This window comes from Peromyscus leucopus, chromosome X, assembly GCF_004664715.2.
Source record: "Peromyscus leucopus breed LL Stock chromosome X, UCI_PerLeu_2.1, whole genome shotgun sequence".
Lineage (NCBI taxonomy): Eukaryota > Metazoa > Chordata > Mammalia > Rodentia > Cricetidae > Peromyscus > Peromyscus leucopus.
Window position 1 is genome coordinate 93927364 of NC_051083.1, and position 17762 is coordinate 93945125.

General features: G+C 44.7%; 1 protein-coding gene across 4 annotated transcripts in view; it reads right to left on the reverse strand.

Moving 5' to 3' along the window:
- Positions 1 to 257: 257 nt before the first annotated feature.
- Tsc22d3 (TSC22 domain family member 3) overlaps positions 258 to 17762 on the reverse strand; it is a 63925-nt gene continuing 46420 nt past the window's right edge. For 2 of the 4 annotated variants that reach the window (XM_028895118.2, XM_028895119.2), the window contains exons 3-4: positions 2928 to 2979; positions 258 to 1843 (exon numbers count right to left, since the gene is read on the reverse strand). In XM_028895118.2, the coding sequence (XP_028750951.1) occupies positions 1613 to 1843; positions 2928 to 2979 (283 nt within the window). In that variant the 3' untranslated portion in view covers positions 258 to 1612. Of the gene's footprint in view, positions 1844 to 2927; positions 2980 to 3324; positions 3488 to 3664; positions 4234 to 17762 lie in introns of those variants that run through there. The other 2 variants (XM_028895120.1, XM_028895122.2) reach the window with 2 other exon arrangements.

Sequence of the window (17762 nt, forward strand, 5' to 3'; positions counted from 1 at the left end):
GAGTCCACATTTTCCTAAGAGCTGTGTGACTTTGGACAAGTCACTTAAACTTGCTAAGTCTCAGCTTCCTTATGTGGACGGAGAGGTCTAAGAGCACAAGCAGGTTCTTTATGTAGAGACTATGTGGATGACACACCATCATGGATGCAGCACAGGTCTGATCCTTCCCGGGTGTTCAACAAACATTGGACAGACTAGCAAAACACTTTGCCTCTATCAAGTGCCCACCCAGTCTAAGTATACAGTCAGACACCGAGTTTATTTTTAGAAAAAAGAGCAAAGTTTATTGAAATTTCAAGCTACATCTGAAAAATCCAAATCCAAATCCTGAAGACATACAGCAGGATAAGGTGTCAGAAAGTGGAAAAGTGTTCACTGTCACAGAACCTTCTTACACAAACTTCCTGGGTACATCTCCCAGCCCCCCAAGGGATCAAAACTATCCTCTTCTTATCCACCACAGGACTCCATCCTTTGATTAATCCCAAAGTTTCCCACAAGAACAAAACAAAAACAAAAACACCCCCTGAAAACAAAAAAAAAAAAAAACCAAAACAACAAAAATAAACAACAAAAACAATTAAAAAAAACCTTCTCAAACAAAAATGTGAAGTCCACACTGATCTTCTCTCAACCCCATTCTATGTAGTCAGCACCAATGAATGGTGGGTTTGGCATTCAAAAGAGGACTCCACGTGTCTTCAGTGGACATATGGGGAGGGGTGCAGCAGCAAGGCATCTGTGGCTGCATTGTGAGGCTGGTCCCCCTCTCCCTTCTTTGTATCTTGAGACTTAGTTAATCTAAAGGACAAAGTGGATCAATTTGGTAAATTAGCACAGTCAAAAATTTAGCTTTAAGAGATAAGGGACCAGTCAGTACTCCCAAAGCTGATTAGGCCCTTCAACATGTAGGTGTATGTGTATATGTATACATCACTACACTAAGATATATCTAGCCCTATGGGTATATATATGCATTATGGCTATATAGAAAAACTATGCCAATACTAACCAAACAGAACTTTGTAAGCGGTCATCCCAAAGCTGTAATCCCACACTGGGCTGTGCACAAAGCCATGCATTATACCATATTAACCAACAGAAGGCTGACTTGGCTCAATCTCTCCCATCTCTGCCCCTGCCTGGGCAAGACAGAGGAGAAGAGAGAGGTTGCCTCTGCTTAAAACACAAGTGGCTTCTTCATAGGAACAGTCGTTGTCAGATGAAGCTGTGGAAGATGTCCATGGAAATGAGAAACAGACCCCTTATACTTTCTGGAGCACACTGGCATTAACATCTCAAACTACTTTCTCCTTTGCCAGCTGTAACTAAGTTGCCCAGGCCCTGGAAGCCCCTGGGGCCCGGTAGCATGAGAGGCTCACTGGCTTGGGGTTACTAGGCCCCATGCAACTCAGTCTCCAGAGACCTGCTCTTTGTCAGGGGTCTGTCACTGAAGTGGACCCAGATGGCCATGTCCTTGGGACATCTCTTGGCACCAGCTACGTTAGGTGTAAAGTTCTCCACATGAGATGACGCTTGGGGAGCCAAAAACAAACTGGAAAGAACTAGGTAGAACAAGTTGTGGCTCTGCCCACCCTGAGGACAGAGCCACTTACACCGCAGAACCATCGGGGGCTTCTGCGCTTTCTGGGGCTTCGGGTGCTGGCTCTTCAGGGCTCAGCCGGGACTGGAACTTTTCCAGCTGCTCCGGGCTCGCCAGGGTCTTCAGGAGGGTGTTCTCACGCTCCAGCTGGGAGTTCTTCTCTACCAGCTCCCGGATCTGCTCCTTCAGGATCTCCACCTCCTCTCTCACAGCATACATCAGATGATTCTTCACCAGATCCTGCCATGGAACAAAGCTACTTGTTAGCCAGCATGGCCCCTCCGCAGCACTATCGCCCTGCTAGCAATCTGCTGCACTGACCTTTATGCCACCACTATGCGACCCTTACACAGCACACTGTGCCTGAAGCTCAAGTCTTCATGCCCTCTTCTCTGACACACTTAAGACTCTTGTTTAGGAGAGCTGCAAGATTTGGGCCATGTCAGGGTTGGGAGTCTAACTTTGGTCCAGACCCTCCAAATTACTAATGACTTTCAAGTCTGACTAGGTTAAGACCTTTCTTAGTTTGTCCTGCTGCTGGCACAAATCTGGGGGAAGCCTACAGTGCACCCCATATTGTTGATCTGCTTTATAAACATTCACCAATAATATGAAATTGTTATCGTCTAAAAATGCCATCTCTTTTGGCATTTTCTCCCCTGCACATAACCCAGTACATCAAGTCACAGTTGTCTCGCAGGCTCAAATAGGATACATGAACCTTGCTCTGGGGAAGGGGCAGAAACTTTCCACACCCTTTGAATTTACTGAGGGACAGGGAACTGTGACATTAAGCTCCACAGCACAGTTGAGTAGCTTATCACTGCAAGAAGTCCCAAGCCTCTGCAGCATTTGGCTGTTTGGTGGAGTGTGATCTCTACCTAGTAAGAAGCAGGCCAGCAAATGGGTGGGGTGCTTGGCATTCTGTTTCCTCCCCACTCCTGACCCCAGCCCAGGATCTGCAGAGGCACTGCAGTGCAACTGCATCCAATGAGCTCCGGCCCCTGCCAACTGCAGGACACAGACAAATCCAAGAGTCGCAGCTCTCACCTTGCACCACTCAGGAGGGAGCCAGAGGCTGCTGCAAAGTCCTGGGATGGAGGAGGAGTTAAAAGGGAGGTGGTGTAGCAAGGGCAGTCTGGGAATGTCCTAAAAGGCATCCTGCTGATTGTACTCTAAGGTCTCCAGTGAGGATGGGAAGCTGGCAGTTCTTTTCCTTAGGGTCCTGGCTAAACGCTTTTGCATCCACCCCTTCAGACCTGTCCAGAGTTACATAAGCTGCAGCTAAGTCAGGGGATGGTAATGACGCAGTGATGCCACTCACCATGGCCTGCTCAATCTTGTTGTCTAGGGCCACCACGCTGGCTCCGGAGGCACTGCCAAGACAAAAAGCAAAGCCACCCATCATTACTCACTCAAGTCCAAGGCAGCTGTGGCCGAAGTCCTCCATCTGCCTAGGGTCTTCCTCTCTCCAGCCTCCCTGGCCTGAGTTCCAGGCACTTTAGTCTTTAGGTCCCTCTCCAGCCCCTGCAGGAAGCTGCACTTCTCTAACCCCGCTAGCCTTGCTCGGGCACCGCCCTGAGTTCCAACGGATTGGAGCCCCGCGCGGTTTCGGAGGCGCCCAGGCCTGAGCGGCCTGCTTTAGGGCGATTTGCAAACAATAGAGCGCGCGCCCGAGGGAAGCCCCCGCTGCGGGCCCCAAAGGTCCCAGGCAAACCTACCGGTCTCCGAACCTAGCTAAGAATTCCTTCTCGATTCAGAAGCTTGCGGCCTTCTCCCAGACGGTGCACAGCCAGCCCCAGCCCTGCCTAGCTCGCCTCCCTTTTGCCTTCACCGCGGCAGCTGCTGGCTCTCACCGCGCAGCAGCCGCAGGGACGCTCCGCCGGCGGATCCCAGCACGGTGGTGACCCCCCCCCCCCTGCGTCCCCTACTCCCGCCCCTTCCCAGGATGCTACACCGCGGGGAACAGGGACCAGTGCAAGGCTAGCGAGCTCTGAGATCCACCTTGGAGCCCAGCCCCTGTGGGCTCAATTCAGCATGCCAGCTCAGGCTAGTGGTTACCTGTTATCCAGTTTAACGGAAACCACATCCCCTCCAAGCAGAGAAGAGAAGAAGGAGATGGAGAAATTGTGCAGCTGATAGACCGCCACCTCCATGGGGGTCTGATACATTTCGGTGTTCATGATGCAATTTGCCAGGGAGCTGTGGCTGGTTTGGGCGGCTGCTGGCGCGCTGCTATGGGCTAGGCTCTGGAGCCGCAGTCCGGCCCTGGAGCTAGGAGTAGGAGGAAGGCTGCAGTGCAGACCTGAGCAAGTCAGGCACTTCCAAGCTGAAGTTGAAGGGAAGTGGCTCAAGGGGTGTCACCAAGTGTGTCACAAACTCCACAGCCGCCAGTCCAACCCAGACTCCGAGATAATTTCGGCTCCTACTTCTTTATATAGGAGGAGCCGGCTGCGTCACATGGCGTCAGGGGCCATGCAAATGAGTCCTGTACTGGGCTTTGTGGCCCGGTTAAACCACATCCCCCTCCGTGAACCTTAGTCAGGGAGTGTAAACAGTTCAGCACTTTCTTGTGCCAATTGGCATCTCCAAAGAGGACTTTGGAGGCTGGTAAAAACCAAACTGAGGCTCATTTCTAGAGAAAGAAGAAATGCTCTAGCAGGAGGTAGAAAGCATTCAGTAGAGGGCGGTACTGCATTTAAAAGCTTTCCGGGTGCCAGTCAATGTGCTCTAACTGGCTTTGCAGTGCTCTCAGGTCACTCTCTGAATGCCCACCCCCACCAATGGGCATCTCACTTTCTCCAGCTTACTGCCCCTCGGTCAGTCTCTTTCCTTGGACACAGACTTTCCATCTGTATGTTCACTCACTCAGCAATGCAGCTGTCCAGCAAAGCATCAGCCAGATGCTTACCAGCCTGGTCCAAACTCCAGAACCTGCTCACCTCATCTCTTCCTTGAGAAGTACACGTATGGGAATAATGGGAATAATGGGTGGTCTGCATGTGATACACTCACAGGTCTGCACTAATCTGTGAGTGCATGTGTATGTGGGAAAGGGTGCCCAAGAACTGATGGGATGGACACACACTAGGGAGAAGCAGGTGGGTGACACACGATGTGGAAAGAAGACAGCATAGTGGAGTTGGCAATGGACTGACCACAGATGTCAATCCTTTTCTCTTTGGTCTCTACACCCTACTCTGCAAAGAAAATACATTCAGCACCATTACCTGAGAGCTCATGTCCCTATTTATTTTTATTTGATGTGGTTTTTTTTTTGTTTGTTTGTTTGTTTTTGCTGGTATGTATGTCTGTGTACCACAGGAGTACCTGGTGTCTGAGGCCAGAAAAGGGCATGGGATCTTCTGGGACTGGAGTTACTGAAGATTTGAGCAACCATGTAGGTGCTGGCAATTGACTGGATCCCCTGGAAGAGTAGCCAGTTCTCTTACTGTTGAGCCATCTCTCCAGCCCTGTTTTTACTTACTTACTTACTTACTTACTTACTTACAGGCAAGGTTTATATATGTAGCTCAAGCTGGCATCCAATCACAATTCTCCTAGATGCTGAGATTATAGGCTGCACCAACATGACTTGGATAACTAGTTTTAAAAAACATTTCTTAACCGGGCGTTGGTGGCACACGCCTTTAATCCCAGCACTCGGGAGGCAGAGCCAGGCGGATCTTTGTGAGTTCGAGGCCAGCCTGGGCTACCAAGTGAATTCCAGGAAAGTCGCAAAGCTACACAGAGAAATGCTGTCTCGAAAAACCAAAAAAAAAAAAAAAAAAAAAAAAAAAACCCAAACATTTCTTAAACTTTCTTATAAACAGCAAGCTGAAGAAGAAAACTACAAATCAAAGTTACATATAACTGCCTCAGGAAAATAGCTCCCTGTGATGACATAACAGTGTAAACAGGAGCCCCGAGGAAAGGAAGATTTAGGATTTCTCCAGGTGCTCCCAAGCTGAGAACCCTGAAGCACTGACACCAAGAGGAACTTGCCTCCTGGGAATCTCAATATCTCTCTCTCTCTCTCTCTCTCTCTTCTTTTTTTTTTTTTTTTTTTTTCTCTTCTCTCTCTCTCTCTCTCTCTCTCTCTCTCTCTCTCTCTCTCTCTCTCTCGAGCTGAGGACCAAACCCAGGGCCTTGCTCTTGCTAGGCAAGTGCTCTACCACTGAGCTAAATCCCCAACCCCATCCTGGGAATCTCAAAGTGCTGATAACAGTTCCATCTACATGTGCATAGTTCTGTTTTTTTTTTTTTTTAACTTTTGTTTTACCATTCCTATAAAATATGAAATAATGAAAGATACAGGAAATCCAAAGAGAAACTCCATCCTCGGGGGGGGGGGGATTTGGCCAAACTATAAATAAATGCACCTTTATTTACCCACTTCTGCTTGCTTTAGACTACAGGAAACTAAGCTGGTACATTGCAGACCTAAGTGTCCAGTAGCAATGGCTCCAACTATACATATACCATTGAAGTGTACTTAATTATGCCATAAGAAAATGAGGTTTCTGTTGTCTAATTACACATGTTTGCATCAAAATATATTTTCATTCTTTTGGGTATTGAAAAGAAAGAAAGGAAGGAAAGAAAAAGAATGAAAAAGGAGGGGGCACCCAAGCCTTGAGGTTCTTTCTTTTTGCTCCTCCTATGAGAGGCCACCTGGTGGACAAAATTAAAACTGCAAACATAAGAAACAACGTGGGCAGAGAAAGGAGTAAGTGATGCAATCACCAATACTGTTTACACCAACCCAGGACTAGAGGAACATTAGGTTCCACCAACATATACAATAGTTTTCACGGTGTTAAGGCAAGTACACATAAATCAGTGCTCCACAAGCTATGGTCCAATGGAATAACCTAGTGCAATCATTCTATTGGAAAAGTACTGGGACCTCTTATCAGCAAAGAAGGTAATTATTTGCTTCAGGATATTTCTTAGACAGGTACCTGGTACTGACACCCTGGCTAAGGCCCCAGCCAAGTCCAGTCTGAAGACCTTGACTTCCTCCTGGCTTTCAGTGCATTTATGCCACCAAACAGTCACTATAGAACAGGGCTGCACTGGTAGATTTCAATGCTAACAAATTCAATGCCCAGTGCAGTTGCAAAGAGCTGACCAATAAATGCAAGCAAATCTTTTGCATAGCCATTTTATACCATTTTAGGTAAGAGATAATGCCAACCTCAGGACATTGTTAACTTCAGGCTCTCTGAACGTGGTGTTTGCCCTAAGTGGTGTGCAGCAGACAGAACAAAGTATAGATAGTATTTATAGGTCATCAAGAATGTTATCTAAAGAGGAAAAAAACCTTTTACATTAGCAGCTTAGCTGCTCTTGGAGTTCCCTGATTTATGAAACTTCCCTCTGCTACCTAGGGCTTTCTTAGTCTGAAAGAACTTCTGAGTTGATTTTTTTTTATTGTTTTGTTAATTTTTCCTAAACTACTGCTACTTACCCCAAGATTCCTAAGGAGATGGTGAGAAGGCAGTGGGAGGTAGAGATAAGACAGGTTGGCAGGGGCAAAATATCACCAGGAAAATGGGTACAAGAGAAGTAAAACAACCATTTCGGTGCATATTTCCTCATTTGGAAACAGTAACAGAGCTATCCAGGTACTTTGAGGGGAGAAGAGAGAAGAGGAAATGGGGGCTGCTTACAAGGTTGAATTGAATTGCTCACTAATTATACTTCAAATAAAAAACAAGCTGAGTTTGAGATTCACTGACTGTAACAGCTACCATTAATGGAGCACCAGTTATGGGCTGACACTGTGCTGGCTGTACCCAAACCTTGCATTTTGGGCGCTATCACTATCATTTACAAATGAAGAAACTGAAGGTCTGGCTACCTTGCCCAATGTTGCTGGCATCCTACAGGCATTTTCCCTTCACTTTTTCTTTCCTCCTTACCCTTCTCTGACTCCTTCAATTCATCCTCCAACTTCAGTAATCTCTGCTCTTTCAGTAAACCTACTTCCTGACCCACAATTAGCTGGTATAGTAAAAAAACAAAACAAACTTTGTTTCTGGGTCAGTAGATTTGTACTAGAGTCCTAGTTCTGCAACATTGGTTGTAAACAAGGGGTTCTAAGGCCAACTTTGAGGTATTTATTTATTTATTTATTTATTTATTTATTTATTATGCATACAGTGTTCTGCCTGCATGTATCCCTGCAGGCCAGAAGCAGGCACCAGATCTCATTACAGATGGTTGTGAGCCACCATGTAGTTGCTGGGAATTGAACTCAGGACCTCTGGAAGAACAGCCAGTGCTCTGAGCTCTCTCTCCAGCCCCAAACTGAGTTTTAAGCATAGTCAGCTTTTCTGATACTTGGAGATGGGAAAAATATTCAAACTGTCCCTAGGAGCTTTAGAAGAGGGCCATGTTCATTTAGATCAGTTCAAAATACAGTTGAGAAGTCTTCAAAATCATGTCAATTTAAGAAATGGGAGCTACTAATCTAAACTGGTAGTTCCAGAAAGGAATGAACATATACTTCCAGAGCACACACTATTCCAAATAAAGTGTGTGATCTTAGAATAACAATCACAATCTAGTCAAACCTCAAGTTTTTGGGCCCCCACTTACTGACATCCTTAGTTAAACCTCCCCATTTTTTCTTATTCTTGCTGTACTCAGTCTTTAGAATGAGGTCAGTTAGAAAATGGGATTAGTTGGGCATTGTGGCACATGCTTTTAATCCCAAGAGGCAGAGGCAGAGGCAGACAGATTTCTGTGAGTTCAAGGCCAGCCTGGTGTACATATTGAGTTCCAGGTTAGCCAGGGCTACACAGTGAACCCTTGTCAAAGGTCAAAAGGAAAGGAAAGGAAAAGGGAAAGGAAAGGAAGGGAAAGGAAAGGAAAGGAAAGGAAAGGAAAAAAGGAAAGGAAAAGGGAAAGGAAGGGAAGGGAAAGGAAAGAGAAAGAGAAAGAGAAAGAGAAAGAGAAAGAGAAAGGAAAGGAAAGGAAAGGAAAGGAAAGGAAAGGAAAAGGAAAGGAAAGGAAAGGAGGAAAGAAGGGAGGGAGGGAGTGAAGGACAAGTTTATACCAAGAACTTGGTTGTTTTTTGTTTTTGTTTTTTTCTGACTGACCCACTATCCTGTGGATTCAGTCCGCACTTAGACCAATCTCTCTTCTGCTATATGCCCATAGTTTTGTTATGTGAGAAGTAGGCTTTATCTCAGTTTCCAGAAATGACTGGATCTCAGGGTTAGATAAAGAAAAAAAACTGATGTAAATGTCTCTATACAAAGATTTTCTAATAACAAGGACAAAGGAGATTTGGGGGAGGGGTTGAGACTAAATGGTTAGTTTTCTGGTTAACCCTCAGCACGCTAGAAAACTCTTCTGTTCAAAACAGTTGCACCAACTCTTGGAGTGGGTGAGAGATTGCACAGTACATTATATCCATTATCTAGTCTAATCCTTCTGAGGAAAGTGCTGACCTTATCCTTTTGTCTTGCACAAATGGACTTCATACAGGAACTAGCAACTCAAGGCTTCAACAGTCCAGCAGCATCAACATTCAGAAATATTTCTAAGCCTCTTCTTATATCCCGCAACTTATAAATATCGCCTAGATTTGGAGCTGGCACACCAGCAGTACCTGCTAATGCGCTAGGGCCTTCACGGGCTTTTCCTTTTAGCCATAACGCCATAGTATGCTGCAATGAAGCAGTTATAACTGGCCCTACCTCCTTCAGGGGTGACTTCCTAAAGAAGGGTGTTATAATGAGGATAGGTCAACTCTCCTCATTTCAGGAGGCCCTGTAAGGTAGTTTATTGTTTGAGCTGGAAGAATATGTTCACATTGCCATTGGTCTGTTTTACTTTAAAAGCCAGAGTCATCAGGACAAGTGCTCCTGCTACTTGGGGTTCCCACAGGACAGTAGATAGGTAACTGGGAAAAATCCTAGCTGCAGAAGCCTCACGTGGGATCTCAGCATGCTGCCAAAGGGTGGAGAGCAGGCTCGGGTGGGTGTGGTAGGTTGGAGGAGGCAGCGAGGGGGAACATCTTACTTCCCTTTTTGTCACACTTGAAGCATTGTGTACCCCACAGCCAGAAGGAAATTATTTATAGGCAAGTCTTCCGTATTTTCTACAGGGAATGTTCCACCCAAGGATTCAGCAATATTGCTAGCAAAACACAGGGTCCTATGTCAGGAGAAGCGGAAAAGGACATGATGCGAGAGGTGTGGGACCGGCCACAAAATAAACACTGGGTTAGGAGCTAGAAAGGGAAATACAAAAAGGATATTGAGCGCCTGAGCATTAGTACAGTGTTAATGGGATGGGTCAAAAAACATCCCTCCCCACTTAATCTTCCACCAGAGCCCCCTTCTATCTGAGGCTCTATCTAGTTCTGGTTACTTACTTGTCCCATTTTCTGAAGAGGCTGGGGGAATAAGGAGGCTGAAAGGCCATGGTATAATCTGTTCTTGTTTCTTTCTTATCTTCTCTCTTCCCCTCTGGTTCCACTCCAATGTGGGAGACTATAGACAGGAAGGCCACTGCCACTTACATAGTTATTTTGACTTCATGGAAAATCCCCAAAGTGCAGAAGGAGGGAAGCAAGAAGAAAGGACGGTGACAGTGAAAGTGCCTTGTTCTCTGTAGATCATGTGAATTGCCTTGCATGGCCAGAACCCAGAGCCTTAACTTTGTTGGGCAGGAAAGTGGGGAGGATGTAGATGCAAATGCAGAAGGCAGTGGTGTTGGGGGGGGGCAAGGAGACTCCTGGTAGAAAGATGGATACTCTCTTGGAGAAGCGGCTCTAGCAAATGATTTGGGGCACACCCTGGCACTGGATGATGGCAAGAGCCATGAATTGTGCCTTTCAGCTCCCTCCTGGACAGGGTCCCATGTGAGCTTCACAAACAATCTCTGAGTGACACTAGGGATAGGAGGCAGAACTGAACTCCATTTAAACAAGGCACTCTGCCCTCATCCCCCGCTGCCCTCATTCACAGAAGTAAGCAGTGCTCTTGTTAAATCACCTTCATTACCCCAACTCGGATGGCTACCTATGGGGAGGTCTTGTATTGAAGTCTCAACAGGACTGAAAATATTGATGACTTATTCCGGAACGCAGTTTAACCCCAGCAGATCTCGAATTTCATGAACCTTATGTCACTATTTACGCCTGTCTCCTTTCCTAGTAAGCCTTGTGGCAGGCACAATCAACCTCCATCCTTTTCCCAAACCTTCTTCTCCTTTTCACCCTTACCAATATTTATCTGTAAATTTCCTGAAAAGGAGGCTTGCAAAATTAACCCAGGTAAAAAGCAATACGAGGCATACATTAGACTTCCTTCTAGAGTATCTTAAGTTTGTGGCATGTTCAGAAGTTCTCTCTACTGTTAGACCTCGGTGAAAGGTTTTTTTTTTTTTTTTTTTTTTTTTTTTGGTTTTTCGAGACAGGGTTTCTCTGTGTAGCTTTGCGCCTTTCCTGGAACTCACTTGGTAGCCCAGGCTGGCCTCGAACTCACAGAGATCTGCCTGCCTCTGCCTCCCGAGTGCTGGGATTAAAGGTGTGCGCCACCACCGCCCGGCTCGGTGAAAGGTTTATGTAAAGAAAACAAAACACAATAAAACAAAGACGTAGGGTTTGGCACAGGAGGGTAGCTTGGAGTTCATGAGAACCATACCACTCCCACCTCTGGGCAGCACGATTTCCAAGTGAAGAGTGAAGTTTTCTTATTTCCATCCTCTCCTCTCTTTTGCCATTGCCTCCCTGGAGCTGGTAATACAGCAGCCACAAAATATAGAGTTTTTGTAGGACCTATGTTTTCTCTGACACGGAGACTGACAGTGCCAAGAAAGGTTGTAATGCAAGGCCAACATGGGGTTCACGTCTCCCTGCCATATGGTTGACCTTTCTCCTTGGCCAGCTCAGTCTTGAGTCTCATTCCATATCCTTTATGAAGCAGGTACTGGGGTTGTTTGTATCCCGAACCCCAGGCCAAGAGACACATTCACAAAGGCAAATAACTGCTCTCTGAAAATCTCCGTGCACCGTAGCCTTACAGAGGCTGGGGAAAATAAGAGTATAATATGGCAGATAACCATGTTTGTTGGTCTGCCCCAGCTTATACAGCTCAAGGAGACACTAGCGGAGCCTTCTCACCTACTTTGCTCCGTGAAGCCATCCCGAGAGCCAAAATTCCAAATCATTTTTTTCTAGCAGTTGCCAAGGTTACTTTGGTACATCAATGACTTGAGGCTACTAAAAATGCTTAGGAGACAAAAAACCAAGACGACTATGTTAGGGTGGCAGAGCCATGGACAAGGAGCATGTTAATGAGGCAGAGGACCTTCTCAGGGAGGCAGAGCTAGCAGGCAAGGGATTTGCAAAGGCATAGGCTCTAAGGTGGAACACCTGGCTCCATTGTGTGCCCCACAATAGAACAGGTGACCTTTGAAGTGATACAAGTTCTCTAAGGAATATAAGGATGGTTAATAATGCCAGCCTCTTCAGGGCTTTCGGCTCCTAAAGCCACAATGGGTCTTACATTGTGCTCAGTAAAGCCCCCTTTACATCACAGCAGAGTTATTCACCAAACAGTCCCTTGAGGTGGATCCTTGGGCCTCTTTTGTGGGACTCTATAACTTGTGGAGAGAGGCTCTGCAGATTTCAAAGGGTCTTGTCTGTCCACACCCTACACCCTGGGGCTTCCTGGATGGTGAGAAGGCAGCCCAGATGGAGTGGGAGGCTGTGGTGGGGATACAGAAATTGGCTGGGAAGTAGGGGGTACACTGCTCTTAAAATGGAAAGCAGAGAAATAGGTTGACTTATTCCTTGGGCAGGGCCCCCTAACTATGGGAACAGTGCCAGAGAACACTGAAAGGAATGATGGGAGTGGTTAAGGAAGGCTTCTCAACAGGTTTAAGAAATGCTGACAAGGAATACATACACCTTCTCAAGAATAAAGAGGAAAAACACACATTCTCATATTCTAACCCATGCAAACACCTTTCTCAACCTTTCTCACAGTCCGATTCCCAGAGATGGTCAGGGAAAGAAGGCCATTCCTTCCACAGCTTACCTCTGCCTCCATCCCTCTGCTCTTCCTTGGCTGTTTCCAGCTTCCTTATGTTCTCAAAGGGGTAGCAAGATGACAAGATATGACAAGACAACATAAACTCTAGAGTTTAAGTCAGCGTCAAGAGTCATGGTCTCTATTCTGACATTCAGAGCCAGCTATGTGTTGTATAGAAGTCACAAGTGACAGGATCTTAGAAGCAACTTGGAGTGGCATTCAGATGGTCACTAGAGAAACCAGCTTTAAGCATTGAACTGCATGCTGGGAACAGGAAATCCTTGGCACTGCCAGGATTACAGTTTTCAAAGTTGTCAATCATACATTATGAGAGAGTCTTTTAAATAAAGAAGAAATAGAGACAGGCAACATTTGTACACAATCAATCATATGGGATGCCTAAGGAATGACTCCCACAGGTTCTTCCTGAGGACAGTTCTAATTAGAGCCAGTCCTGGCTTAAGTGCTTTCTGTGATTGGCTACCTTTGAATGTGATTTGAAGGGCAGAGGAAAAAAAAATCATCTTGGTTGTTTTCCAGACCTTCAACTGTGGTGCCTATAAAGACCACCATCACCAACATGACTCTGGGTTTCAGTGATATCTTCTGCAGTCATACTTTGAGAAACTAGAAACGTTCCCTTGCTGATGCAAAGCAACCCTAAAGAGGTGCCACATGCAGCCACTAAGAGTTCAAAGTACTTTCTGTAGTCAGTGGCCAATCTAAGTTAGAACACAATTTAGACTCACAGAAAATAAATCTTGATAGTGGCCGTGGAGGGAAAGTGATAGGCCACTTCAGTGAGCTTCTCTGGCTCTTGTCAGGAGAAGGGAAAGGTTATTTTTAGGTGATCTGGATGAAACTCTTCTCCACTGTTTTTAAGGGCTGCTGACAAAGAATGCACACATCTTACCAGAAAGAAAGAGAAGCACAAAGCACACACACATACATTTATGCAAACACCTCCTTCTCAAGCCTTTCACACAGTCTGATTTCTGAAGATAGGCAGGCAAGAGGGGCCTCATCTCCCTTTCTCCTTGGTTGCCAGCTTTCCTATGATTCTCAGTAAGGTAATAAGGCCACAGTATGTGGCAATATAGCACTTTAAATCAAGTCAGTGCTCGAATCATGGCTTAAAGGTGAGAGCCAAAGCCGGGGAGCGGTGGCGCACGCCTTTAATCCCAGCACTCAGGAGGCAGAGCCAGGCGGATCTCTGTGAGTTCGAGGCCAGCCTGGGCTACCAAGTGAGTTCCAGGAAAGGCACAAAGCTACACAGAGAAACCCTGTCTGGAAAAACCAAAATAAATAAATAAATAATAATAATAATGAGATCTATTTTGTATGATGTACTTCAACATATTCCAGCTACCTAATTTTCCATGTTTCTCACTTTTAGAAACTTGATCAGACCACAAGAGAGTTATTATTAGGGAGATAATCCTGAGCCTACTCTTTTTTTTAAATGTCTTTTTTTTTTTTTTTGAGGGAGGACAGGTATTGAGACAGCTTCTTGCTATACAGTCTTGACTGGCCTGGATCCTGCTTTGTAGCCCATGTTGACCTTGAATTTGCAGAGTTCATCCTGCCTCAGTTGTCTGAGTACTGGGATTACAGGTGTGTGCCACATGGCCAGCCTTTCTGAAGTACTTTGATTTATATCTAAATATTGGAAAACTTTGCCTCTGTTATGAGAAATATTCTTTCTATGGCACTTCACAGCTGTCTTGGGATTTCTCAGGCCGTGAAGCTCAAGAGGTTTGGAAATGGGACATCACAATGGGGAACAGAGAATTCAGACCAGAGAATAGGAAGGGTCTGACTTTTCTGAGTATCATTCTGGTCAATGAACAGACCTTAACTCCGTTTACAGATACTAACTCTACTGAAGGTCCATGCTTGCCATCTTACCCAGTCAAATGTGGGTTGGGTTGTTTCCTACGTTTGCCAGAGGGATGTGACTCATTCCCCATCAGTAACTTGCTAGAACTGACTACAAAAGACTAGTTAGGGACTATTTGCTGCACACAGGCCCATCCCTACCCTGATCCACGGCTGACTTACCTACTTTTACTATCACTATCAGCCTATGTTATGATTTATGAGTCTGTCCTTGGTCAGGAGGCTGCCTCCACTGCTCACCAACTCCCCCCTCCTTGAGGGTAACAGGAGGGGAATTCACTGCTCTCTGTGATATGCATCTGATCTGTGACCTGTAATTGGGCATTATATTCATTTTTATCTTTATTTTATACTGCTATATTTTGGGGCTTACAAATAAGCAAAGGCTATGCTTTTCCCCAAGGCTTGGAGTTCCTTGTTGTCCGCCAGCAACAGAATGATCTTTTTAACTTTTTCTTTTCTGTTGCTCCTTGAGACAGTGTAGTAGATGAGGCTTTAAAAGAGACATACTTTGTGTCAAAAACCTGGAAAATCTTAGTGCCAGCCTAAAACACTAGTTATTGTGGCTTGAATATGAAATTACCCCCAACAGACTGATGTGCTGAATGCTTGGTCCCCAACTGGTGGCACTATTTCAGGAGTTGGGGTCTAGCTGGAAAGAAAGAGGTAACTGTTAGCCTGCCCTTGGAAGAGTATAACCATTTACCATCCCTTTCTTCCACTGTTTTGTCTGCCACATGCTCCTGCCACCATGTTGTTCTGACTAATCATAGGTCCAAAATCAATGAAACCAAAGACAATGGTATTTTGTTAGATAGTGATGAAAAGTATTACTATTATAAACAGCTCTCAGCCCTTTCTGACAAAATGCAAGTGAAGTAGTGAAGTCACCTTTTCAAGTACAGACCTCTTTTAAAGACCACAAGAAGACTGTAAGGATAAAGCATAGAATGAAGGATAAAGCACAGAAGTGAAAAATTCAAAGTGCCAGCATTGATTTTTTTTTAAAAAAAAAAAACAACTTATAGTTATCTTTGTGCCAATAAGCAAAGACAGAAGTGCCTGGGTCATAGTGGGTGGAGGGTTTGTGAGCATAAGAAACCTTTAAGACCCACAGACAACAGAGTTTGTGGGCCTAACCAGGAAAAACTTCTTGCCAAAGTTCATTCACCTTCAAAATAAGATGAACACTAGCCCCACTATCCTAGGATAGAGCTCTAATAGCAACCTAATGAATCCTGGTCAACAGTTCTGACATCCTGTTATTTGTTGAAACTAATAATACTGTGGGGTTTGTTGACAGAGTTGCAAGAGAACTAAAGTAAATATGGAAACTGAGGAAGAGCCAAGTATAGGCAGTTATTACCTCTATGGCTAAGAAGGGATTTTTAAAGATACTCCTTTGACTTCCTGGGAAACAAGGGCCTGAGTACAGTTAGGAGATACATTTTCAAAAGGACTCTGTTATGTTACCAGTGATTCCTCTAAAGGCAGCCACAAACATGGGTTTGGCCCACATACAGATACCGGTCCCTCAGACGGATGGGAATGACAGAAGAGTGGAGAGGTAGTCCCCTAGTGTACTTTCTTTTGAGAGATACTCTAACATTTGTCCTAAATAAACTTTGTCAGGCAAGGAGAAAATGATGTCAGGAGACCAAAGTATTTTTTTCCCCCCGCATTGGCTACTGGCACAGATGACGTCTAAACACCCTATGTTGTTAGATCCTCATCCATAAAAATGGAACTAGGGTCTTCCTCTCATATAATGCCTCACAGGGTGTACATGTTATGGATACCTTAAGGTCTGGAAACAGATAATTTCACTTTATTTTTAACAGAACAAAGATGCTCTAGATGATCATATATGTATGTGTATATGTATTATGTTTCTAGACTTTATTGAAAACCTGTAGGTTGTCACATTCCTTAATTTGTTGGAGACTGAAAAGGGAACATGTGACTGTGATATACTCCATGATCCTAAAGAATTGCTAGAAAAAAAATGGCTAATTATGTAAGTCTTTTGGTAGTGTTTCAAACTTTCTTTCTGGTTTATATTTTTGTTCTCATGGCTTCAGAAGGTTTTTTTTTTTTTTTTTTTTGGTTTTTTTCGAGACAGGGTTTCTCTGTGTAGCTTTGCGCCTTTCTTGGGACTCACTTGGTAGCCCAGGCTGGCCTTGAACTCACAGAGATCCGCCTGCCTCTGCCTCCCGAGTGCTGGGATTAAAGGTGTGTACCACCACTGCCAGGCAACTTCAGAAGTTATTTACACTGATTATGTAGAGGATAGTTTGAGGAATTGATATGAAAATGGCATCAATATGTACATTAGGATGTATAATATTAACCAAGGCCACACAATCTCAGAAAGAAAAAGCAAACAATGTATGTTCTCTCTCACATGCAGAACCTAGCCAACAATGTATGTATCAATGTAAATAAATGTCCATGTGAGAACAACGTAACATGAAGAAAAGAGAACAAGAAAGACTAAGAACAAGGGGGTGAGGAAGGACTGAATGTAGGTAATGTCCATTATGAAAAGTAATATCCAAGTTATGAAAGAGGATATAAAGCTGTTTTCCCTAGTTCTAATTCTGCCATGGATCTGTTTGTTTGTTTCTGTTGGTGTATAAGTGCATAAAATATACATACTTAATACTGAAAGTGTATTTGCCCTGGAGGAGGTGGGAATGGGGGGTGGGCTGGGGGGAAGAGGAGGGGAGGAGGGGGGAGAACAAGGGAATCCGTGGCTGATATGTAGAACTGAATTGTATTGTAAAATAAATAAATAAATACTGAAATTGTAAAATTTAATGCAGAGCCCCACAGCTTCAGAAATGCCTATTCTAACTGCATAGAGATTCAAAATTAGAATATTGCTAATAGCTTCAGTGAGGAAGAACTATAGGCAAATTAACATATCAGCCTTTCATTAACACTTAAACTTTGTAATAATCATTGTCTAAGAGTAATTCTACAGTTAATACATGAAAAACCCTTGAAAGTCAAACATTCTTTGCAAACAAAAATACAGTTTAACTGAGTAAGTGGCCACTAATAACTTGTAAGCAAGGCCCAACTACTTAAATGAAAGGGGCAGTTCGCTTGAGTTATGTTCTCTTGGTTCTCAGTCAGTTTCCATCTTTAGCTAAAGGGGCTGAGTCAGTTGGGAACAGGTCATCCACAGGGAGCAGTAG